This window comes from Equus przewalskii, chromosome 21 (genome assembly GCF_037783145.1).
Source record: "Equus przewalskii isolate Varuska chromosome 21, EquPr2, whole genome shotgun sequence".
In the NCBI taxonomy this organism is placed as follows: Eukaryota; Metazoa; Chordata; class Mammalia; order Perissodactyla; family Equidae; genus Equus; species Equus przewalskii.
This window is the reverse complement of record NC_091851.1, coordinates 27525733-27550155: the sequence shown is the minus strand read 5'-3', so window position 1 is coordinate 27550155 and position 24423 is coordinate 27525733. Positions and strand designations below refer to the sequence as shown.

Genomic DNA, 24423 nt, shown 5'->3' with positions numbered 1-24423 from the left:
GACGTACCCGAGCCACCAGCGAGGTGGCCTCCGCCCGCGTTGCCAGGGTGGCTGTTCGTGGCTTTGTCCGGCTTTTGTCCCCGGCGTGTGATTGAGCTGAACGGAGAGGCTTGGGGAAGCGAGATCCTGACGTTCTCGAGGCTCCAAGCCCCTGTATCGCTCAGACCATTTCCGCAAACGCTTATAGACGTTTCTAGAAGCCTTCATTCTTTGTCAGGAGCGTACAATGCAGAGGGAGACAAACAAGCACAGTCTTATAATTCAGACAGAGGCAAATTATTCGAATTGGTTCAGAACATTCTGCGAGTACCTGCTCTGAGCCTGTGTCGCTCTTGGGCGTATCGTGCTGAACCGGACAGCTGGGGTCTCTGCCCTCATGGAGCTTACCGTCTGGCGGGGGGAGTGAGACTGAAATAATTAAATGAACATGTAATCATATAATGTGATCGGTGTTTGGAGGGCAAAGAGCAGGGTTTCATGAGTATGGGTGGAGCAAGTAGAGGGGGAAAGGAGATCTAGTTTAGATAGAGTTTGGTCGTGAGCCTGCGCCACGGACCTGGATGGTTCTCAGCTCCTGGTGTCCGTGCCTTTGGGTAGCCCCTTCCCACACTGTATAGGCCTGACCATCTAACCAATAAGATATTGTGAAAATCGTGGAGGATAAGTTCCAAGATTAAGACATAAAAGACATTGCTCTTCCTGTTTGTCCTCTTGATCACCATGGGGAAGCCATGTGTGAGACACTCAGGCAGCCCTAGGCAGAGATCCACGTGTTTAATAACAAGCCTCCTACAACAACCACCTCCAGCTTGAAATGCATGTAAGCCCTCTCGGGAGTGGATCCTGCGGCCCCAGTCCAGCCTTCAGATGACTGCAGCTCTGGCCAGAATCTTGAATATAGTTTCACGACAGACTTTGAGCCAGAAACACCCAACAAAGTCACTCTTGAATTCCTGACCCACAGAAATTGTGAAATAATAAATGTTACGGTTCTAAGCTCCTAAGATTCAGAATAATTTGTTATGCAGCATAGATAACTAATAGATAGGAGATCAAGGAGGAGGGCTTGGATGTGAGAGAGTCAAAAAAGAATGAGACCTAATCTTACCCTCAAGGAGCTCACTCTCTCTTGGGGGACACACACAGAAATAATATATTCAGTCAACACCCACTAATCCATGCTATGTGAGGTAGGATGGAGGATCCAAAGATGCACAATTCAATCATTCAGTCATTCATTCAACAAACATTTATGGAGTTTCTACTCTAGATCATGAGCTATGCAACTGGGAAGGCATGGAGGGCAGGTGGGTCCTTACCTTCACTGTGGTTACAGACTAGGGGATAATATCTGCCACCTCCATTAATCAATCACACAGATTAACGTATACTTAGGAATCATGAGACGTGTTGGGAAGAAAGAAGGAGAAACCATGAGAGAATAAATAACATGGTAGCTACAATCAAGAAAGGATGATAAGGGAAGGCCTTTTTGTGGAGGTAACATTTAAACTAACAAATGAAGAATGAATAAGAATCTGCCAGGCAAAGAGAGAGAGGAAAGGGCATGGAGGGAGGAGGAAAGGCTGTTGGAAAGTCTTGGAGCATAAGAAGGGGGCAGAAGTTGAGACCTGAAGGGTACAGCTATTAGAACAAGACTTGGTACTTGCCCTGGAGGGGCTCACCATGGAGTGTGGATGAGGAGGGTCATAGAAGACAGAGAAGTTTTATGTGTCAAATTATGTCCCCAAAAGAGATATGTTGGAGAACTAACCCCCAGTACCTCAGAATGTGATCCTAAGTGGAGATCGGGTCTTTACAGAGGTAATCAAGTTAAAATGAGGTCATTAGGGTGGGCCTTAATCCCATACGACTCATGTCCTTACTAAAGGGGGGAATTTGGACACAGATGCACACATAGGGTGAATGCCATGTGATGATGGAGCCGGATATCGGGGTGATGATTACAAGCCAAAGAATGCCAGAGATTGCCAGCAAACCACCAGAAGCTGGGGAGAGCCATGGAATAGATTCATCCTCCTAGCCCTCAGCTTTGATTTCAGATTCCTAACCTCCAGAACTGTGAGAAAATAAATAAATATCTGTTGTTTAAGCCCCCAGGTTTGTGGTACTTTGTTCTGGCAGCCCTAGCAAACTAATACAGATGTGCAGGTGCTTTGAAACCTGTTACTCTTTGCATCTAAATGTAAAGGGTCCCCAGTGTGGCAGCTGTGGGCATAGCTACTCTCTCCATCTTTGGAAGCTTGTGGAGGGCTCCAGCTGAGTCTTGCTCATCTCTGTGCCCTGCATGGCTCCATTAGCACCACGGCATGGTGGAGAGCTCTGTGGCCTGCCTGTTCTATCCACAATATCTGTGCAGGGCACACTGCTTGCACTGTGAAAGAGTAAAATTTAAAAAAGCATGCTCTCTGCTCTGAAAAAAATTTCTAAACTAGATTAACACATGACAAGGTGAACCTGTTTCACATTATTAATTATAGCTGCCATTTATTGAGCATTCACTAGGTGCCGAGAGCACTTTACATATATCAGCATTCTCCCTCCTGCAACCTGATAAGGTAGGTATTATTATGCCCATTTACAGGTGAAGACACCTAGGGCTGGAGAAGTTAAGCAACTTCCCCAAGGCCTCACAGAGACTGCATGCATAACCATTGCACTAGTCAGCCAACCCCTGCAAGCTAGATGAGCACTCCAGGCCTGAGTGCTCTAGGAAGAGGGGAAGGCCCAGCAGGGACTGAGGTCCCACCACATGGAGGTGGTTCCATGTGGGTCCTAGATGTTGGGCTGCATTTGGACATAGGAAAAAGAAAGTAGAGGTGCAAGGCTCACTCCTCCACCTCCAAGCCTTTGCCTTGGTTGATCTCTTTGTCTGGAATGCTCTGCTTTCCTGGCTTTTCACAAGACAGCTTTGCTCTCATCCCTCAGCCCAAATACCACCTTTTCTGAAAGGGCTTCCCTGATCACCCTTTCTAGCTGATTGTTTTTTCTAAAGATGGCTCCAGCAGTATTGCCATCCCACATGCTCTTCTGCCCCCTGACTGCTTTGACCAATAGCATACTACTGACAAATAAAAATGGCAAGCAATAGGATATATTGGAGAATATGAGGAAGCCATGTGGTATAAACCTAATTCGGCCTGACCTTGTCTTTCCAAAAGGGCCTGACTGACCAAGGCCATTGAGCATGCATTGTATATCTGCTTTAGAGATTCCCTATGGCAAGAGCAAAGGCCCTTGAGATAAAGGTGCAACCTCCCTCCCCCTCCCAACTTTGGCGTCTCCTTAAGGATTAAGCATCTTTCCTTAGGCTGGAAACTGATTGCTGTGCTCACCTGTGACCGCCCAGCTCCAGACAATAGACTTGCCTCCTGCTACGCCCACCAAGATGGCAGACCCACTACCTGCTGTGTCCATCAAGCGCTGTGCTGACAGGGCAATCTTGTGACTATTGTGGGAGGGACATTTCAATCATATGTAAAGCACCCTCTTTGGGGGTATATAACCACTCTGTACACCTCATTTCTTTGGTGCCCCTTTCTTCCTTCGGGAAGAAAGGCCCCAGGCCATGGTCCTCAGATTTCAGCTCAGAATAAACTCACCCAAATTTTCATTTACAGATTGGTTATGGATTATTTTCGTCGACACTATGGAGGAGACACTGTGTCACTTTTAGTCATGGCACTTAAATGGCCTGGAAGTCAGCCACCAAAAGGAGTATGACTAGCCTGAGACCACTGAGCTGTGAGAAGTGCAAGCCATATGGAAGGAGGAGAACCCAAGAAGGCTCAAACACCAGACCCAGGAGTGAAGGAGCCATCTTGGAGAGGTGGAGAGATGGATAGATGTGTGATAAAACAAAGATGGTAGGATGTTAAGTGTAGAATCTAGGTGGTTGGTGTGGTGTTTGCTGTACAATTCTTTCAACATTTTTTATATATTTGAAAATTTTCACTGCAAAATTTTGGATAAAGAAGAAACCATGTTGGAAGTGGATTCTCCAGCCCCTCAGCTGATAGCACACGAAGCAGAGATGACCGTCCCAGCCTGGCCTTTCCCAAATTCCTGACCGGAAAATCATGAGCTAAATAAATGAGTATTTGAAGCCACTAAGTTTTGGAGTATAGACAACAAAACCTCTCTTTCCAGGTAGACCTCCCTTACTTTCTATCCTAGCTCCCTGCCCGTTTCTTTTATAGCATTATCACAATCTGTAATGATCTTGTTTGCTTACTTATTTATTATCAGTCTCCCCACCCACCCCACCTCGCCAACTAGAATGTAATCTCCATTTCTGTTGTTCACTCGTGTCTCCCAGCACCCAGCACACTGCCCGGTACATGTAGGTATATATGAATGTTTGTTGAGTGAATGATTGGGACCAGGAGATAGAGCCCTTCTGAAGGTAATGGAAGAGAATATTGTTCACAGAGTGGGAGAAAAACTGGTGTTTGTCAGTTGGGCTGCCCAACCTCCATTTGTGGAACTCTCAAGAAGCAGGAAGAGGCAGCCCCTTCTCCCACTATGGCAGATGGATGGGGAAGACTCACTGTCTTCTCAGTCTCTGCCGGAGCAAGGATGCTGGACCTAACCATGACCGGTCAGAAGCCCCCACCGGAGAGGTTGAATCTGGAGGCAGAAATGCCAGCTGCAAGGATCAGCTAGAGACTGTGATGAGTCCAGAGTCCAAGGCATTGTTCCGAGCAGGTGGTCCTTGGAGCAGGATCTTGGCCGCACCTGGCCTTGGGTGGTTCCTGCCCGAGCCCAGTTCTGCAGTGTTCCGTCAACTCCTTCTCTGCTGTAGATTCAGCTCCAGTGTGAAACCAAGAATGCTAAGCATGGCAGATCCTGATGAATCCGCAGGACCAAAACAAGGGGCCTCTTTCTTCCAGGCAGTGGGGACATCTTCTAGGCACTGGAAAGGCCAGGGACACTTTCATTTCAGAGCCAGCAGGGCCCAAACAGTAGTGGGGACTCAACACATTCTGGACTCTTTCTCTGGGCCTCTAGGAGCCTCACAGCAGATAAGCAACTTTGATTGTTCAAGGTCTGCTCTTCTATTGCTTTCTACAAGGTGTGAACTCAGGGCTGGGCTCCACTCTCAGATGTCTATAAACACATGGTGCCCGGATCCTATTCCTGTGCTCTAGGACCTTCCGGCAAGTCTGCTACAAAGATGAGGCTCACATTTCAATGTTGGCCTCATTAGAGAGGGCATCAAACAAAATTTCCACTGGAAGATGATTTCATGTCAGCACCGCAGAGGGTCTGTCCTTCCCAGGAAAATCTAAATGCCCTAACTTGTTCTTGAGACCCAAGATCTCCCACAGTTCTGAGACCTGAAAAGCTTTATTCAGCAGACATTTACTGAGTACCAACTGTATGACAGGTAAACACTGGGAACAAGATCTTGGGCTCTAGTGGGAGGAAATAGACATAGAAACAAACTACAAGATGTTTTGAGTTCTATAAAAGAGGTGTGTGCAGAGGGACATGAGAACCCAGGAGAAGCATCAGATTCTGCCTTTTGCAGTTATGGAAGGCTTCCCAGAGTAGGTGATATTTAATCTCCAGGAGGAGGTTACAGAAGAAGCCAAGTCCCAGGCCAGGGCTCACACTCCCCATCCCCTCAGAGGAGAGAGTCCAGAACTTCATGCCTCTGAAATGCTTCGGTCATGGAAGCAGCACGAATTTCACACGCAGCCAGCATCTGGATGGCGTTAGCTACCTCCACGTTTACTAAGTGCCCCATTAAACTTGACTCTAAGCAGCAGCACAGTTGGCTCCCTGGGTTAAATCCACAGTAGATATTCGATTACACACAGCACAAGCAGAACCGTATTTGGCAGGGGTTAGTTCACTTGTCCTGTGAAGGCACTTTTCCAGCTGAATAATAATGGTGCCTTTTAATTGTGTGGCATCTTCCTCTTGATGGACTTTAAGCCGGACCATTCCCCAGAGGGAGACAGAAACTGGGTGTTGTCATCTCCATTTTCTAGTTGGATGAACTCAGTAAAGAGACCTGGCCCTAGCCACCAAAGCTGGAATCTTACTCCTCCTTCAGGGCCCAACTCAAATTATCTCCTCTTTGAAGATTTTTTGGTTCCCCCAATAGAATTTCTTGGCAGTACAGGACACTGAAAAAAACAAATAAAAACGGCTGAGCTCTCACAGTGCACAAGGCCCTGTGACGGATACTTGACTGCATTCGTTTGCTTGACCCTCTGAGTAACACCCAGGGAGTGTTTCCATTTCACAGTTGAGGAAACTGAGGCATAGTGAAGTTGAGTGATGGGTCTAGGATTATACAACTAATAAGTGTTAGAGTCAGGATTCAAATCCAGGCCGCCAAGCCCATGGTCTTAACCACACACAATCCTGATCCATTCATTCACTCATCCAACAGGTATTTATTGAGTACCTACTGTATATCCAGTGTTTGCTAGGAGTGTAAAACATGCAGTAGTGAGGAAAACATGGTCCCTACCCTAACAAAGATTATCATCTAGCAAGCAAGACATATTTAAATACTCCTACAAACAATTATTTAATTACATATCAGGCATTAGGCAATGTTACCAGAACTTAACTGAACTAGATAAGACACTGGAAGGGCAAGGAAAGAAGTCAGGTCTCTAGATGGCCCTTTCTTTTCTGTAATTCAGGGGTCAGTCAACTCTTCCTTTTTTCTTAGATTCTGTAGCTAAGCAATGTCTACGGATGCCAATATTTGCTTTGGGAATTTCCAGAAAAATCACTTCCTGCTCTGAATCACAGCTTTCCTAGCTGTGAAATGGGGATGAAAATAGCAAAAGACTGGGAGCAATCCAAATACCCATCAACAGAGGGCTGCTTAAAAAAATAATGATACATCTACACCGTGGAATATGCATCTATTAAAAAGCATGAGGCAACGCTAGATGCTGGAAAAGGATCACTAAGACATATTGAGTGTAGAACAAGGTACAGAGCGGTGGGAATGGAATGCTGCCAATTGTATAAATAAAAAAGGAGAAGGGAGATAAAGGAATATGCTTATATATGCTTGGGCTGGCTCAGCAAAGATGCGCAAGAGATAGGAAATGGGACACCTCCCCTCCAGGGACTGGACCTGGACATCGGGGATCCTGGGGAGACTTACTCTTAATGTGTGCTATTTTGTACCTTTTGAATTTTGCACTGTTCATTTACCTTCTCAAAAGACAAATTAATCAATTCAAGAAAATTTTAATACAGCAGTTTGATGGGAATAAAAATGCAGTCAAATAGCCCTGCTCACCTCCGCCCCCCTGGTGGTGACATTGTTAGTTTCAAAGGAGAGGTCAGATTTGGCAGCCCTTGGAAAATCTAAAACAATGAGAGGGCACGTTGCTCCTAATGAGGCGAGGGAGGAATAAGGGCCAGAGAAGAAAAGAGGAGGAAGGAGGCGGAAAAGAGGAGAGAAACAAAGAGGCCCCACACAGACAGAATGACCGGCAGAGACAAAATCCACAATTACTTTAGTGCCGCTGAGACCCCACGGTGGTTGTGCTACCTGCTTCTTTCGAGCCAGCTGCCAGTTTGCCATGGTAATGTAATAGTCTGCAATAAGCTTATTTACGATTCTGAAAACATTTTAAAAACACACACACACACCAGCAAGCTGTAGATAGGCAGTGATGAGCAGAGAAGTTGCCGCGTGAGAGGAGGCATCAGGGTGACCTTTCTGGAGCTTGAGGTCCCCCTGTGCTTGAAAACTGGTGGGATCAGCCCAGAGCAGAGGGTCGCAAACCTGAGCGTGTGTCCAAATCACCTACAGGGTTGGTTAAAACACGGATTGCTGCAGGCGTCCCCAGAGATTCTGATTGAGTAGGTTTGGGTGGGGCATTTCTAACAAGTTCCCAGGAGGTACGGACTGTGGTTTGGGGCCCATATTTGGAGAACCACCATCCTAAATGATCTCTTAAGGCCTCTCTGCGAGCTGTGGGCTCCAGATTCCACTTGCCCTGAGCACATGCATTCCCTCCATCAGCTCCTCTGTTTATGAAGCAGCTACAATATCTTGACGGAGGACGGAGGGCCCAGTGCAGGTTGTAAGGTAGCCCACAGCGCCTGGTGGCCAAGGGCTTAGAGGGCAGTTTCTGAGGCAGAGGCCAGAGCCTCATACAAGCAATTGCATGGGAAGATTGGCCAGCATTCCAGCTGTCTTTGCCAGAACTCTCTCATGGGGCAAATTCACTAGGTGTGATGGCCAACAGGTGCCACTGGTCCAGAGGAAAGGCAGCTGCCAGTCAAGGCTGTGGCTAAGCAAGGGCCAGTGCTGGCTGGAGAGGATTTGAAGACGACAGAAGCCAAATCTTCAGACACTATAATTTACCGCAGTGGGGTTCTGATTCCCCACAGAAATGGAGATAGGCAGATGCATCCACACACTCAACCCCATCCAACACACACGTCAGGCCGAGCGAGACTGCTCAGGCCTGGGCTAGAACGCAACATTCACAACAAGTCCCTCTGAATTCAGGATTTCTTAACAAATATTTCTAGAGCACCGGCAATGTGCCAGACACATGCTAGGTGATGCACACATGGGTGGCGAGCAAAAGTGGCCCCCCCTCGTGGAACCCACGTTTAAGTAAAGGAGACAGACATTACTCAAAGAATCATGCAATTTAATTGTACTGTGGTTGTATAAATGAATGATTTTGTTCTTAGGAAACAATACTTAAATATTTAGGGGCAAAGGGGCAAGATGTCTGCATTCTATCCTCAAGTAGTTCAGAAAAAAATAACTATTATACATATAATATTTTATCTATACAAATATGACTGTATATATAACCTACGTAATCTATATTTTATGTATATTACACAGAGAGAGAGAAAATGATAAAGCAAATGTGGCAAAATGTTAATTGTTGAATCTGGGCAAAGGATATATGGGAGTTTTTGTATCATTCTTGCAGACCTTTCTGAAAGCTTGAAGTTATTTCAAAATTAGAAATCAAAAAAGAATCACATCAATACAGGAAAAATGATCACAGTGATGAGTGCTATTTTTAAAAGGTACGTAATGGTGTAAAGACCTAAAATTGGAGTGGTTTATCTCAGATGGGGAGGCCGAGGAGGGCTTCCTGGAGGTGGCAGTTTTGAGCTGAGTTCTGAGCAGAAGTTGACCAGGGGAAGAGAGTTGCCTTCCAGGCAGAGGACACAGCTCTGACAGAAGCCCTGTCGTGGGAAAGGGCAGAGCTCACTGGAGGAATTGAAACAAAGAAAGCAGGGCAGCTGTAGCTGAGAAACCCCCTGTTGTCTCCCCGCCACAAGATGGTGAGGAGCTGGGTCAGAGGGCAGGGTGTCTGGAAAGGGCTGCTCCTCTGGCCCGGGATGGGGTCTCTCTTGTTTCTCCCCTCTCCCTTCTGGTTCACGTTCTTGTGTGTCTTCCTCTGGCTCCCCTCCAACGTCAGTTCTTAAGACTCCGCTCAAATGCAGCTTGGCAGACCAAGGTCCACAACCCCAGCAACATAGGGCAAGATGACCTGACAGCTTCTCACAGCCCACTTCCCTTTTGTTCCATCTTAGCCCCAAATCCCTCGTTGCCATCAACCCCTTTACCTCTCGTAAAACAAAAACAAAAACAAAACACCGTACACTGGGCTGTCATTTAAACTTATTTCCACAATTTGCTTCCTGGGCCTTAGGCAACCGGCTCCGTCTGTGGATGGCTCTGTGCGGTTTCCATCTGCTCTCCGTCCACCGCTGGTTTCACGTGAGCTCACATGGAACTGCCTTTCGGATTTCCTACCGGGGGCTCAGCCAAGTGCACCCTGGGTGATTTTGAAGCACGAACCTGCATAATAAATGCATGGCGTCTCCGTGGCATCCTTCATCTAAGTTATCCAAGCATTTTGCAGACACAGGGCAACATCAAACCAAATCCTGGTAACACTTTCTAAACCCCAGGGGATGAGCACCATTTAATCAGGTGTTCGTTGAATCAGAGAATTCAGAACGTAAAGGGAACTTTGAGATCTGTGGTCTAACACCCTCATGCTGCAGATCAGCTCAGAAAGGTGAAATAACCTGTCCAAGGTCACAGAGCAAGTTTGTAGAGGAGTTGGACCTAGAAACCAGGTTTCCTGATGCCTAGTGAAAGGGCAGAGTCCAGTTAATAAACCCATTAATAAACAATACACAGAACGTGCCAGGAAGCTAGCATTCTGAACAGCAGCAGCGTAGTAACAGTCATTATCTGTGAAGTGAGCAGTGTGGACAGCTCTCGTGGCAAAGGAGCCCCATGAATCTGCCTTGTTGCATTTAGCAACTACGTATTGTGCTTTTTTTATCCGTTTGGTTTCACTTTAGGCCTGGTTCCTATTTCACATTTATGACTGGGTGAGGAAAAGGGAAGTCAGGAAGAAGGTGCTTTTCCTTTGTACTCTGCAAACCTTTCCAGACTTTTTTTTCTTTATAACATTTCCTTTCTTGGGCCGTGAGAAGCTGCTCAAATCTCCTGCATTTCCAATCCCTCATTCGCCTTCACTGTAATTATCTTGGGAAAATTTAAATTCCTTATCATGCCTTTGTGACAATACCAGCTCAAGATAAGCAAGCTGGGCTCCCATTCTGAGGTCTTGTCAAATTGCCCTCAATAGCTTCACTTAATAGGAATTATTGTTAGATTTTTTTAAGTGTGATAACGGTATCCTGATGATGTTAAAGAAAGAGCCCTTATCTTTTTGAGATACATACTGAAATATTTGTGGGTGAAACGATGTGAAGCCTGGGATTTGCTTCAAAATAGTCTATGGGGAGAAAAATATGCTGCCTTAATACACTGTCCTCCACTGCCTTTCTCCTGCAAGTCCTTTTTACCACATCTTTGCCACCTCCACCCTCCCACCCCAATCTATGAATGTGGTTTTTTTGTATCAAGGGACGGGATTTGCCTCCTGGAGTCTCAGCAGAGAAAAGAGGTTGGGTGCTGGAGCCAGAGAGGCTTAGGTTCAAAGTCCCAGCTCCACCCTGATGAGCAGAGTGACCGAGGACAAGCCATTTACAGGCTTTAGTCCTAGTTTTCCATCTGCAAAGTGGAGATAATGAACTGACAGCAGCCTGCTCTTCTCTCATGTTCTTCTTACCCACTTTTTCTCATTCTGCCCCCACCTGCTCTGAAGATGTGTGTGCTCTCTAGGATCCCAGCCATGCCCCTTTGCTCTTCAAAGGCTCCTCCCCATAGCTTCAACTACCTTCTCTGTGCCAGCCCCTGGCCCAGATCCGAGCTCCGCACTGGATCCAACTGCCTGTTACCACTTCCTCCTGGAGGTCCCATGACACGTATAGATCGGAGCTCAAGGTTCCTCCCCCCAACATGCCCCCACCAAAGCATCTGGTCACCCCCAAGGCCCCCAGCTGGGAACGTCAGCTTATTCTCAACACCTCCCCCTCCTCCACTTCCATCATCCCATCTACCCCGGGCGGGTGGTCCCATCTTCCACAGACCTCTCAAATCCAGCCCCACATGCTCCCTGCCACCTCCTTGGTGGGCCTTGGCTCAGGCCCGAGGGCCCGGGGGCCTGGACAGCTGTAAAAGCTTCCTAACCAGCTTCCTCCCTGTGGCCGCTCTGCTTCCCAGCCCCCACTCCAGGCTGCTGGCAAAATTCTCCTTCCAAAACTGTCACTCTTGGTCTTGAAGGCCTCCCAAGGGCTCTCTCCACTGAGAAGAGAAAAGACCCCAAATTCCTTAGCACGGTATTTGACACTCTGCACAGCTTGGCCTTCACATATTATTTCAGAATCATCGTCTACATTTCCTGCCCATGAAGCCCTAGGTTGGCCAGGGTGTCTCAGACTATGGTCTCCCACCCCTGCATCAAAATCATCTGGGGCCTTGGTTAAAAATGCAGAATGCTGGGCCCTACCCCAGACAACTGAAGCTGGGGTTCCAGGCCCCGTGCACACAAAAGGCCTGAGGACCCTCACTCTAGCCACGCCAGACAACTTGTCAGTCACTGACCACGCCTTCAGGCCTCTGCTCATGACCTCTTCAAGATCCAGCTTACATGTCATCTCCTCTGCAGAGCCATTCCTGCTCACTAGCAGAGAAAATTCCCCACCCACTCTGCTCCTGTAGCACCTGACACACACCCCTATCATAAACTGTGTGTACCACACTGTGTGCAATTATCTGTTCGCCCGCCTGCCTGCCTGCCCAGCTAGAATGAAATCTCCACCAAAGCAAGTCCACAGAATGCCTGGGGCCCCCAACACAATGGCACACAGCAGGCACTTGATAAATATCAATTAATTTGAAACGTATCTTACTACTTCTTGGCTCCCAGATACTAAACATGATGCTTAGCACCCAGCAGGTGTCATTACATTGATGTTTGATGGATGAATTATCAAAGGATGGATGAAAGCCTGAATGAATGATGAAACATGCAAATAAATCAATGATGAATTTTCACCATTGATTAGTATTCTGGAATGCCTGTGTATGGCTGAGACCATCTCCGACCTGAAGGATATGTGAATCGGGTCAGATGGAAGCCCGGGACTTTTGGTTCCAGGTTCACTGGTGAAATCACCAGACCCAAGTTCTGATGTTAATCAGAAATGTCGCTATCACCACGAAGTGCGTGTGACAAGTACAGATCTTCCATCACAACTTCCCTGTCATCAGCCATGGGAAATCCTCACTTAGTACATTCATCACTTCATCTCGCAGGATCCACAGAGACCCTACTGGTACAAAGGGAAACCTGATATCTGTTGTGAGGAGCTGGCAGAAATCAGCCTTAAGATGCTGTGGTTGGGAGTATCACTGCCCCAGGGCGGCAGGGCTTGTCTGGAGGCAGACAGCTGCCACTTCTAGCCCTGGCTTCCCCATTCACTGTCCGTGTGAGGTTGGACAAGTTACCCAGTGGCTCCAACACTCAGCTTCTTCCACCATAAAGTGAGATCACTTTGTGCTTCTAACCGTTAAGGTTATTGAATGAGATCATGTACGTTAAGTGACTGGCACTGAGAGACGCAACTGTTACCCTGCTGTGATGCAGGACCACTAGATTCCTGTCAGCAACTGGGTGGTGCTGAATGGGGCTGACCCAGGGGCTGGAGTGACAGGAGTTAGGCAGGAAGCCAGGTCTCAGCCATGGATTGGGGATGGATTCTGGGGTTTCGAGGAGAGTTCCAGCTCCAAGGATGGGGCTGGGCCTGAAAGCTGATCTTTCTGCTCTATGGCCTGGGTGTTCAGGGACCAAATGACACAGGATGGGGGAAGGCCAAGAGGATGTGGCCAGACTGGGAGCTTCATCCCCGGAAGGAAACCCCTGCCACTCTGCTTCCAGGCTGGAGTGTGGGCTTTTTAGCCCTGACTCTGGAGCTTAGGTTTGCTGCATCCACAGCTAATGGGGCTCCCTTGAGTGCTCTGTAACCGCAGAAGGGAATTGAAGCCACAACCTGGCCCCTGACACTGGGCGCTGATTTCAGATGGGAAACAAACTGGAGTCCCAGGCGGGCCTTGGGGTTTTCCTGTAGACACTCAAATAAGGGGAACTTCCTCTTGCTGTGTCTGCAGGTCCTGTTGTCACCAAGATCCTCCCATCCAGACTCCAAGTGAGAAGGGGCCTCCCAACAGATGCCCCCTCCTCACTGGGCCACGTTCGTGCCTGATGAGCCAGGCTGGAAGGAGGCTCCGAACGGGCAGTTTTCTCCTTCAGGCTTCCTCCCGGGGAGCCTGGGGCAGGGGCTGGACTTGGGGATCACACAGCCTCCCCTAACTGGAAACATAGCTGAGAACCCAGGGCAGGAACTGGGCAGAGAAAGATGGAGGGGAGGCCCGGGTGGCTGAGGAGGGGGTGGGCGGACAGACATAACCGTCCTGGAACCCTCCATGTTCCTGGGATTTCACAGAGAACAAAGCCCAGCACATGTGGCCTCTGGCGTTTGTAGGGAAGCCTGACATCGCCAATGACTGGGAAACAGCGACATCTCCTGGCAGCCTGTAGCCACGGCCACCTCCCTGGTCAGAGAACCACAGGGCTTCCAGGTGCCTGATGCCTTTAGAATCCTGGAGCAAGAGGTCTGGCCTCTGATTGGGCGGGTTTGGGGTGGAGCCCGAGAGCCTGCATTTCCAGCGAGCCCCCAGGCGATACAAACGCTGCCGGTCTGGGGACCACACCTTGATTAGGAAGCCTTATGTGTCAATTATATCTCAATAAAGCTGGGGGATAAAAAAGAAAGCTTTAGGGGGCTCAAAGATGAATCAGATCTGCTCCCAGACATCCTAAGGATCTCAGGAAAGGAGATACTCCTCCACGTATAAAATCAGTCAACCACAAGGCAAGGCCAAAAGGGAGGAGCGGGCTGTAGGAATGCTTCTTGGAGAGGTGGGGTCCAAAGGCTGGTCAGATCTTCACCAGGAAGAGATTACCTGAAGGATCAGCTGGGGACAGGCTTCCTGTGCCAGCGTGCCTGGCACCTGCACGCGTCTCCCAACCTGGAAAACCAACCTGGTTAACGTTTGTAATAACTGACCTGGGGCAGGCCAAAGATTCCAAACCAGGTGAGTGTTTAAATTACACAGGGGCGTAACATCTCCAAGCAACCCAGAGTCGCTTAATTGATTCGCTAAGTACAATCGACCTCCCCTCTCAAAAAGAGCTCTTCTAATGACCTGCCCAAATGCAGACTTTTCCAGAAAGAGATGAACTTCTGACGGTGATTGGATCACCATATAATCATGGGCTCTTCTGCTTGGGTAGGACGTGAAGTAGGAGAAAGGACCCCATCGGCCCCATTTTACAGAAGAGGAAACTGAGGCTCAGGGAAGTCAAGTGACTTTGCCTAAGGCCACCCAGCAAGACCAACCACTTGAACCCTGGTCCCTCACTCTGACACAGCACTCCTAAGACATCTGCCGCTGCTGACTCGATAAAACAGGCCTGGAAGGTGCAGTGGGTGCTGGAGATGGGTATCAAGGGAGTCTGGGGGTCTGGGGTCCAGGCCTCCCTTCCTCGCACAGTGGCCTCGGGCTGGGAACATTGCCATCATCCAGGGAGGGAGATGAAAGCAGCTTTTACAAAGCAGGGTCTGAGTCCCTCAGACAGGCCCCCTTTTGTCACGCCTTCCTCTGCCCTCCCCACCCCCGTGCCCACTGCCGTTAGCATCACCCGCTTTGAATGGCTGGCTCCAACACACTGGAAATTTGCAACACAAATGCACGTCTTGTCTCTCTTGGTGGAGCCTCACTGCCTCAGCCTTTTGGGGCCTTTTAAAGCCCTCCTTTCTCTGGGGCGCTTTCTTTCCACAGCTCAAGCCCCCAGCCCCTAGACACAGGCACGACCGCTAATTAACACTGCGTTAAAACTCGTCCTGGGAAGAGAGCCGGTGGTGAGCGAGAGTGAGCGAGGCGTTCCCACCACCTCTCAGAGGATAAGGACCAGGCAGCCAGCAACGGGAATTGGTGGAGGGGGCTGATTCCTCCCTCTTAAGGCTCGTTCTGCCTTCCTCCCTCGACAGGTTTGAGAATTTACTGCAAATAAAGCTTGTCACCCAAGATGGCTCCCGGCTCTTCTTGCCACTTCTCTGCCTGGCTTTCAGAGCTCAGCTCTGATCATAAGAATTACAGTAACAGCTACCACTTGCCAAGTGTATCAGACCCTTTACAAGGATATTGCTGATCCTCACAGCAACCTGGGGAGGTAGGTATGATCACTCTCATCCTACAGATGTGGTAACCGAGGTTCAGAGAGATTAAACGCCTTGCCCAGAATCACACAGCTTGCAAATGGCAGAGCTGAGCTTCAAATCCAGATCCCTTTGCCACCCAAACTTGTGCTCCTGTTTTAGGCTCCTCTCTGCTCCTGCCTGATGCTCTCCCAGTTTTACTGTGACTTCTCCCTTCCCTTCATTCTTGGAACACTTAATGGTGTGCCCGTCTCTGGATCTACCTGCCTGAGGGAATTAGCTTCTCACAAGCCTGCCCGCCGCCCCGCCCCCGCAGCTCTCAGAAGACAAGCACATGCCACTTTCCTCTGGGCAGCCAAGAAAATGCTGTGCACGGGGGAAAGGCTCGTCCCACTGCCCTAATGGCAGAAATGGGACAAGCCTTTCAGAGATGGACAGCTAATCCAGCAAGTTCTGCGTGGGCCTAGTTAGGTGCTTAAGAGGCGTTTGTGGGATGAGGAAATAAATGCTCATTTAAAAACTGGTCGGGGGGGCCCTCCATCACTACCGGCAGGAACGTAAATGGTACTGCCACCTTGGAAAATAGCTTGGCAATTTCTTAAAAAGTTAAATGTTCACTTACCATATGACCCAGCAATTCCACTCCTAGGTATCCAGCCAAGAGCAACAAAAGCATATGCTCGCACAAAGTCTTGTACACAAACATTCATAGCCACATTGTTCATAATAGCCCAAAACTGGAATCAACCTAAATGTTCATCAAGGTGAATGAGCGAATAAGAAAACTGTCGGACATCCATACAATGGAATACTACTCAGCAGTAAAAAGGAACAAACTATTGACACATGGGTCAGTATGGGTGAATCTCCAAGACATCAGGTTGAGTGAAAGAAGCATGACCCCTCCAAGACATCAGGTTGAGTGAAAGAAGCATGACACCAGAGTACATATTATATGATTTTTCCATAATTTAGATGAACTTTCCAGCAAAGGAAAAACTATAGAGACAGAAAGCAGATCAGTGGTTGCCTGGGGCAGGAGGTGGGAGCGGGAATCGATGGCAAAGGGCGGAAGGGAACTTTGGGCGGATGGAAGTGCTCTAAAGCAGGATTGCAGTGATGGTGGCGCAGCTGTATAGACGTATGAAAACCTGTTGAACTGTAGACTTCAAACAGGTGACTTTCACGTTATATGAATCACACTTCAATAAAACTGCTAAAGTTCTTTTTAAAAAAAAAAGTAGAGGGAGAAGAAGAACTGATGGGCCAAAGAAGGGTGTTAGGAGACTATTTGCTTGGTGTGGGGCACTGAATTTGGAAGTCAGAAACCTTTGTTTGAGTCCTGGCTCTACCACTGCCCAGCTGGGTGACTATGAATAAGTAGGTAACCTCTCTGTGCCTCTGTCTCCTTATTTATAACAACAACAATAACAGCAATGGTAAGAGCTAATTTCTGAGGCTTACTGCACGCAGAGCCTGTACCTTACGCACTGCCACAGCATCGTGAATTGAGCTTCATCACTTCCATTTTACAGATGAGGAACTGAGATCAGGCCTGAAGTCCTTAGTGCGATGCCCAGCACAGAGCTTCAACAGGGTTGAATCCTGATCCCCACAGCTTCTCCAGCCACCTCTGTGTGTCCCACACCTGCACTCTGGACTGATGTCCGTGCTGGGTGCCCAGGTCTATGTGGTCCCCACCTTACATTTGCTGAGATAACCCCACACCTCCTGCTGGTATAATAGCCCGTTGCCCTGGCGGCGCCCAGCTGGTCCATCCATCTGCCACCTGCTGCTGTGACCCATTGGCCCTCTCTGAATCCCTGGGGATCTGGCATGACCTGACCACTTTGTGTCCAGGCCAGCAGGGTGACATGCCATTCAGTTTCTGCTTCTATGGGGAACATCCCATGTTTGCCCTGTGCCACGAACATGGCTCAGTGCAACTAAGAAGCAGGATACAAAATATCGTTGCCAGGAGTTTCCTTCAGAAAGTGCTGGTCCTAACTATGACCCAAGGCAGGGTCTTAAGGGGAGGCGAACGGAGTCCCTTTCTCCTCTCTTCACTCAAGCAGCCCTGTTCTAAAAGTCTGTTCTATACACTGCACTTCCATCGAAGACTTCTGAAGAAAGGTCTATGCCACTCTTTTCCTTTTTGTGTTTTTTTTTTTTTTTGAGGGAGATTGGCCCTGAACTAATATCCACCACCAATCGTCCTCTTTTCACTGAGGAAGACTGGCCCTGAGCTAACATCCGTGCCTATCGTCCTCTACTTTATATGTGGGATGCCTACCACAGCGTGGCTTGACAAGCGGTGCTATGTCCGCCCCCGGCCGCTGAATTGGAGCATGCGCACTTAACCACTGCGCCACCGGGCAGGCCCTCACTTTTTAAAAATTTTGAAAGGTGCTCTTCTGTCAACGCTTGAGTTTCCAGGTGTGAAAACTGAGACCTGGAGGGTAGAAGTATCTTGCTGAGGGTCTCAGAGGTCGTGAGGGGCAGCAGGCCCCTGGCCTCCAAGCTTGCAGCTCCTTCCACTCCTCCAACACGGCCGCCTGGGAGCCAGCGCTTCTGCCGTGCACACTTCTACGCCGTTCCTGGGGATTCTCTAGCTGTAGGCTAGAAAAACCTGGAAGCACAACTCTCCCAAGCCTCTCCATGTCTCTCCTCTCCGCACATCTCTGAGGCAACTACCGGCGTTTGGCTGCCTTGACCCGCGTCGGCGGATGCTCCCGGGCTGGCTGCCGCCGCCGGCCTGTGACCGCAGCACGTGCACCTCAAGTAGAGGCAAGTCTGGATAAGTGGACGACCGGGGAGATAGCAGACAACCTTCCGCACGAAGGAGAGAAAAGCACCTGTCTGTACTGTTGACTACCCTCCAATGAAATAAAGTCGCACATGGACAAAACAAAATTATATGAACTTTTAAAAAGGCGCATTTATCTCAGAGAGTAAATGAACGCCGGGTGTTTCGCTGTTACGAGGACTCCAATTACGAGCAGCATTACACGCTTTATTCCTCTTGGAATAATATTGTAACTTTGTGCTCTGTCCGTTCCTTCGAAGAGAGAGAAAGTTCGCTATGAGTCTTAGTTCGCAAGGGGCTAAACCTCTTTCGCCTGTTAGGTTTGCCAGCGTGATGCTAAAAGTGGTCCATTGGTTGACTCGCGGTAATTGATTCGCTGACGCTGGCAACACTGACAAAAACGAAGGTATAAATGATGAGAGCGCCACGCAGCCGCCAGAGCAAACAGCGAGCTCGAGGGCCGCGTGACCGGAGCAGCGCCGCCTAACAGAGGAAGACCTGCCACATCGGAGGTGAGACGGGGATGTCCCTGGGTCCTGGGTGGATGGGGCGAGAGACGTGACCTTCTCACCAACTCAGAGAAACCGAGTCAAAGAGGCCCAAGACCTTCCTCTTTGCCCACGGACCGGTGAGTACATTCAGGCTTCTTGGTAAGGGCTCCGGAGCATGCTTTTGATGTTTGGCGCCATTTTGAGGTTGTCTCGGGTACATGGCGTTTCACCCTTGGAGGAGCGGCAGACAGACAGACACGTTCTAGGTGTTTGTCGGAGGCGGATGCGGTCTCAGAGCTCCGTCAAGGGTGAGCAGGCAGGTGTCTGGGGCAAGACATGAGCCGGCTAGATCCTCTTGACAACAATGGGACTCTACCATGGCTCCGAAAGGAGCCAAGCAGCCGCGTAAATCAACACCACTCATCTATCCCTCGGAATCGGTTCGATGTAATTGCCTGCAAATTGATAACATTCTGCTTCCTTGCGCGGTTGCAGCCATGCTCCTTACTCTAGGTTCTAGACACAGTTATCTGCCCTTGGAGCGCTCTGTCATCCCACGCTTGTCTCTTGATCTGTGCTTTAATTAATGGTCCTCAAGTATTTGTATCTTTCACCATAAACCGCCTCAAACCCCTTCTGAAAGGAGGCCAGGTCTCACTCTTTTGAATGATGATTCAAGATGTTTCCTCTAAAAACTTAGATCTCTTTCGATTTGGAACATTATTGCTGAAACCGTTTATAAATTGGATCAGGATGTGCGTGCTTTAGGGTTCTTAAATTATGGAGCAGAATATGTAAAAAGGGAAAAGATTTTTTTTTCCTAGGTGTTCAGAAGCGGCCTTGCTAGTATTGAGAGCTGACCTCTGCCGTTAGCGGGAGGCGCATCTGCATGATTCTTGTGTCGTTCTTGGCGTGAAAGCCGGCGGAAGGTGCCAACTGACGTAGATCAAGTGCCCATTTATCCTGAATCCAGAAAACCTCAAATCTCTGTAATCACAGGTTGCGTTTGTAAGTGCTGCGGAGAGCTGATACTCATCGTGATAGATGGTAAGCCCTAAAATGCCCTTTGGAGCCATCAAGGCGTTGTCGATGAGGCTGTTGGATTTGTGCTACACTTAATTCAGTGAATTTTGGGTCCTTAGATTGGTCATGTGGAATATGTCTGTTAACAGCTACTTTATCCTTGGTGACCAAGCTCTATTCTTTTCATATTATAAGCTGGATAATTCTTGTTGTTTCCCGTCTTTGTCCGGTGAGTTTTTGACCCCCTGTGGATTAGGTTCTCATAGCCCGTAGGTTGCAATGGCGTCTTGATGCATCCCGGGGGCTCGTGGTTTATGGTAAACCTTGTGCCTCTTGGTTGACCAGATTATGCTGTTGCTTGGCCTCATTCTGGATGAGTCGGGGGTCACAGTATTTACTGTGACTCCCCCGTCAAAGTCTGCCCTCTTCTCAGGTTATTTTCAGCTCCCTAAAACCACTGGATGTGCATACGAAGGTGCCGGCCAAGCAGCTGTCCCTGTTTGTCTCCCTTTTTTCTTCCCTAGAAACCCAGTGACAAAAAGCAAAAGCTTTCCGTTTTCTCAGAACCGTTTCCCATGCGCAGGTGATGAATTCTGAAGCGGCCTATGAATAGGGAGCGCTGTGAATAGGGTATTGTATCTTGGAGGCTGCCACGCGGAGCAGGAGGAAGTCTGCTGGCCTGGGAATTGCGAGGCCCATTCTGAAGTGCCCACTCTGAAACTAATTTGATGGAGAAGCATGGGAAAAAGGCCCTTTCCCCCTCTGGGCTCGTTTCCTCAGGTGTAAAATGAAGATCGTGGCACCTGCCCCAGAGGGCAAGTGGGGGGTGGGCTGTGTGGGCCAGGAGGGCACAGGGGCTCTGAGTGGGTCTAACATTAGGTCATCACAGCAAAGGTTTATGGAGAATTCCCTGTGTGCCAGGCTATTGTCATCTCATCTCATCCTCACAAAGACCCTCTGCAGTTGGTGCAGTTATTGACTCCATCTTACGGATAGGGAAACTGAGGCCCAGAAAGGAGAAGCCTCTTGTCCTGGGACACACAGCTTGTGATGGCAGAGCCTGGAGATGAACTCAGATTTGTCTGACTCGAAGCCTGAGCTGTTAGCCCCGCTCACTACCATCAGGGCCACACTGGGAGGGGTGACTTAGGGGACTAAGGGACGGTGCTTGCCCCTCCCCTGCCCCTTGCTGAGGCCTGAATTTCATGTATAATATGCTGCACAGCCACAGGCGGTTTCCCCATTATCGTTAATTTTCTCTTCAATCCCATGAGGTCAGCAGGGCAGCTTTATCATGCCAGTCTTACAAATGGAGAAAATGACTGGCAGAGGCAGAACTTGAACCCAGGTCTGTCTGACTTCCAGAGTCTGGCTTCTTTTTCCTACCCCAGAACATCCAAAGTATCGGGACCAAGGCTTGTACAGAGCCGAGCCAGGGCTGGACCCAGCCAGCAAAGGGCGTCCCTGTGGCTGGGCCTTCACTTAACCTTTCCTTCTTGTCGTTTTCCAGGTGCCACTGCAGGGGTGAACGATGCGGCTCTGGGCGCTCTTCCTCGCGATCCTCATCTTCAGTGGTGGCTGCCACTGCTCCCCACCCTCCCTGCCCCTCAGGTAAGCAGTCCTGCCAGCAGCCCCAAAGCCATTCTTGCCACCCAGGGGGTGGTTTAGGGGTGCAGAATAGAGCCATAAGCTGGCCCCCAGCTATCTCCTCAGGCAGCCCCCCACTGTCCATCTCTGGGACGGGGCAGACCCTGAGTTCCGGAGAGGTCACCCAGCCCGGGGTCCCTCCCTGTCATCGTGAGTGCAGCCTCCGCTGTCCCCTCGCCTGGCTGCACCATCCCACCCTTTGACCTCTGACTCCTTCCATATAGGATGCCTCGGTATGCAGACGCCATCTTCACCAACAACTACCGGAAGGTGCTGGGCCAGCTCTCTGCCCGCAAGATCCTCCAGGACATCATGAGCAGACAGCACGGGTGAGCAGAAGTTCTCGTGATTTCTTCCCATACTTCTATGCATCAGAGTTTGGAGGGACCAAGTTTGGTCACTTCTCTCACACAGCATCTGTCATTTCTGGACTTGCTATAGCAGGAGGCCCCCCCTGTCAAACCTCAGCTTACCTCTAACCATGAAATGATCCTTGAACACCTGCCAAACAGCCTGACCCCATTTTGTCGTTTTTATTTTGAAAAATTCCAAACTTGTGGAAAAGTTGCAGCATTAGTACAATGGGCTTCCACATACCCTTCCCTATATTCAACAAATCCTAATATTTTATTTCATTTGCTCACTCTGTGTCTATACCTAGATATGGATCTATGCATGCACACCCAGACACACGTACGCACTTGTTACTATTATTATTTTACTGAACCATTTGAGAGTGAATTGCAGTCGTCAAGACCCTTTACCCTTAGGTACTTCTGCATGTGTCTCCTAACACCTAACAGAAGGACGTGCTCAGACATAGTCACAGTATCGTCACTTAGAGTCCATGTTCAAATTTCACCAGTCGTCCCCAAATGTCCTTTATAACAACTATTTATTTTCCTGATCCAGGATCACAGTTCGCATTTAGTTGTCACGCCTCTTCAGTTTCTTTTCATCTGCAACAGTTCCTCTGTCTTGCGTGACACTGATGTTTTTGATTAGTAAAAGCTAACTATTTACAGAATGTCCCTCGTATTGGATTTACTCAATGTTTCCTCATAATTAGATTCGAGTTTGCATTCACAGAGGTGATGTGGTGTCCTTCTCAGTGGGTCACATCGGGAGGCACATGATGTCAGTTTGTCCCATCACTGGTGATGGTAACTGATCACTTGGTTAGCATGGTGTCTGCCAGGCTTCTTCTCTGTATAGTTAATATTTTTTTCTTTGTAATGAATAAGTAATCTGTGGGGAGATATTTTGCAAATGTGTATTTCACAGCCTATACTCCTCACTACTATATAGGCTGCCTTCCTAAATGTGGCTCAGTCTAATTCAGTTGGGTGGAAGCGTCCCCACTAGACGTTGGAATAGGCATCGGGACACACCCTACTTTGCTCGCTCTGCCCTGGCCCTCCCCAGGCCTCCCCACATCCTACCCAAATAGCAACCTTAGCTGTTTCTCTTTTTCTAATCTAACAGAGAGAGAAACCAGGAGCAGGGAGCGAAGACTCGGTTTGGCCGTCAGATGGACAGCATGTCGGCGGAACAAGAGCCAATGGCATTGGAGAAGGTCCTGATGGCCCTGCGGCAGAAGCACGGGTAGGAATATGTGTGTGCATCTAGGGGGCTCAGTGGTTTCCTTCACTGTGGGGTTCCAGGAAGAGGAAAGAATCCCCTCACTGCAATACCCATCACCCAAGTTCTAGGGGTCCTGCCCTAACTCCCCCTTACTGCAGTCCCCTCATTGAGCTTTCTCTTTCTTTCTGCCACAGGAATTCCCAAGGATGAAGATTCCGCCTGCGTCTTATGCGACCTGCAGCCAAAACCCAACTGCATCCAGTTAATCCTATTTAACTTCTAACCCACTTTTCCCCTCATAAATACAATAAAATTCCCCCATACTGGTCTGCATCTCAGTTTTCTTTTTATCTTCTGCCTAATTTTTTATGTGTTTTACATAGTTACTTTCCCCAAAGTGATATTACAAGGTGTAATAAAAATAGCTAACATTTACCCAGCAGTCAGAGCACCAGCCGGGCGGCTTCACGTGTGAAATCTCCTGTGCTCCTCAAACAGCCTAATGGGAGGGATGGGCATCCTTCTCATGTCATAGACAAGGAACACAGGCACAGAAAGTTTCACTGAACTGCCATGGTCACAGCCGACAAGGGAGAGAGCTGGGATTCAAACGCAGGCAGGCCAGCCCGGAGCCAGGCTCTCAGCCGTGTTTGTCTACTCTGGGCCAAAGTCATCCTTCCTCCACTGGGGACTTGTTTGTCTATGAGCAATGCCATTTATTCACTCAACAAGCGTTTGCAGAGCACTCACGGTGTGCCAGGCACTGTCCTGGGCACTGGGGCTACAGTCGTGAGCAGACAGACAAAGCCCTGATCTCGTCGAGCTTACATTCTAATGGGAGGAAGAATAACAAAAACAAAGAGACAGAGAATATGTCAGATGGTGGCAATTGCAAAGGAGATAAATTTAAGGCTAGAGAGTGCTGGGGGGCATCATTTTATCTATAACATGTATGTGTGCTGTGTAGGGGTCAGGAAAGGCCTCACGGAGGAGGCGACATTTAAGTGAAGACCTGAAGGAAGAGAAGGGGTTGGGCTTGTGAATATCTGGGTAGAGAACATTCCAGGCAGAGTGAAAACCCAACACAAAGGCCCTGAGGCAAGAGTGCGGAAGGAGGAAGAGCAAGGGGGTCAGCGCAGCCAGCTAGAGCAGGGTGAGGGTGTGAGTGGAAAGAAAGGAGGC

At 48.9% G+C, this 24423-nt stretch overlaps 1 protein-coding gene across 1 annotated transcript; it reads left to right on the top strand.

Moving 5' to 3' along the window:
- Nucleotides 1-18929: 18929 nt before the first annotated feature.
- GHRH (growth hormone releasing hormone) lies at nucleotides 18930-23574 on the top strand. Its single transcript, XM_008535251.2, has 5 exons — nucleotides 18930-19008; nucleotides 21521-21621; nucleotides 21882-21986; nucleotides 23143-23262; nucleotides 23436-23574. Exons 2-5 carry the CDS (start codon nucleotides 21542-21544, stop codon nucleotides 23449-23451), a joined length of 321 nt encoding a protein of 106 aa, XP_008533473.1. The 5' UTR covers nucleotides 18930-19008; nucleotides 21521-21541; the 3' UTR covers nucleotides 23452-23574.
- Nucleotides 23575-24423: the final 849 nt, after the last annotated feature.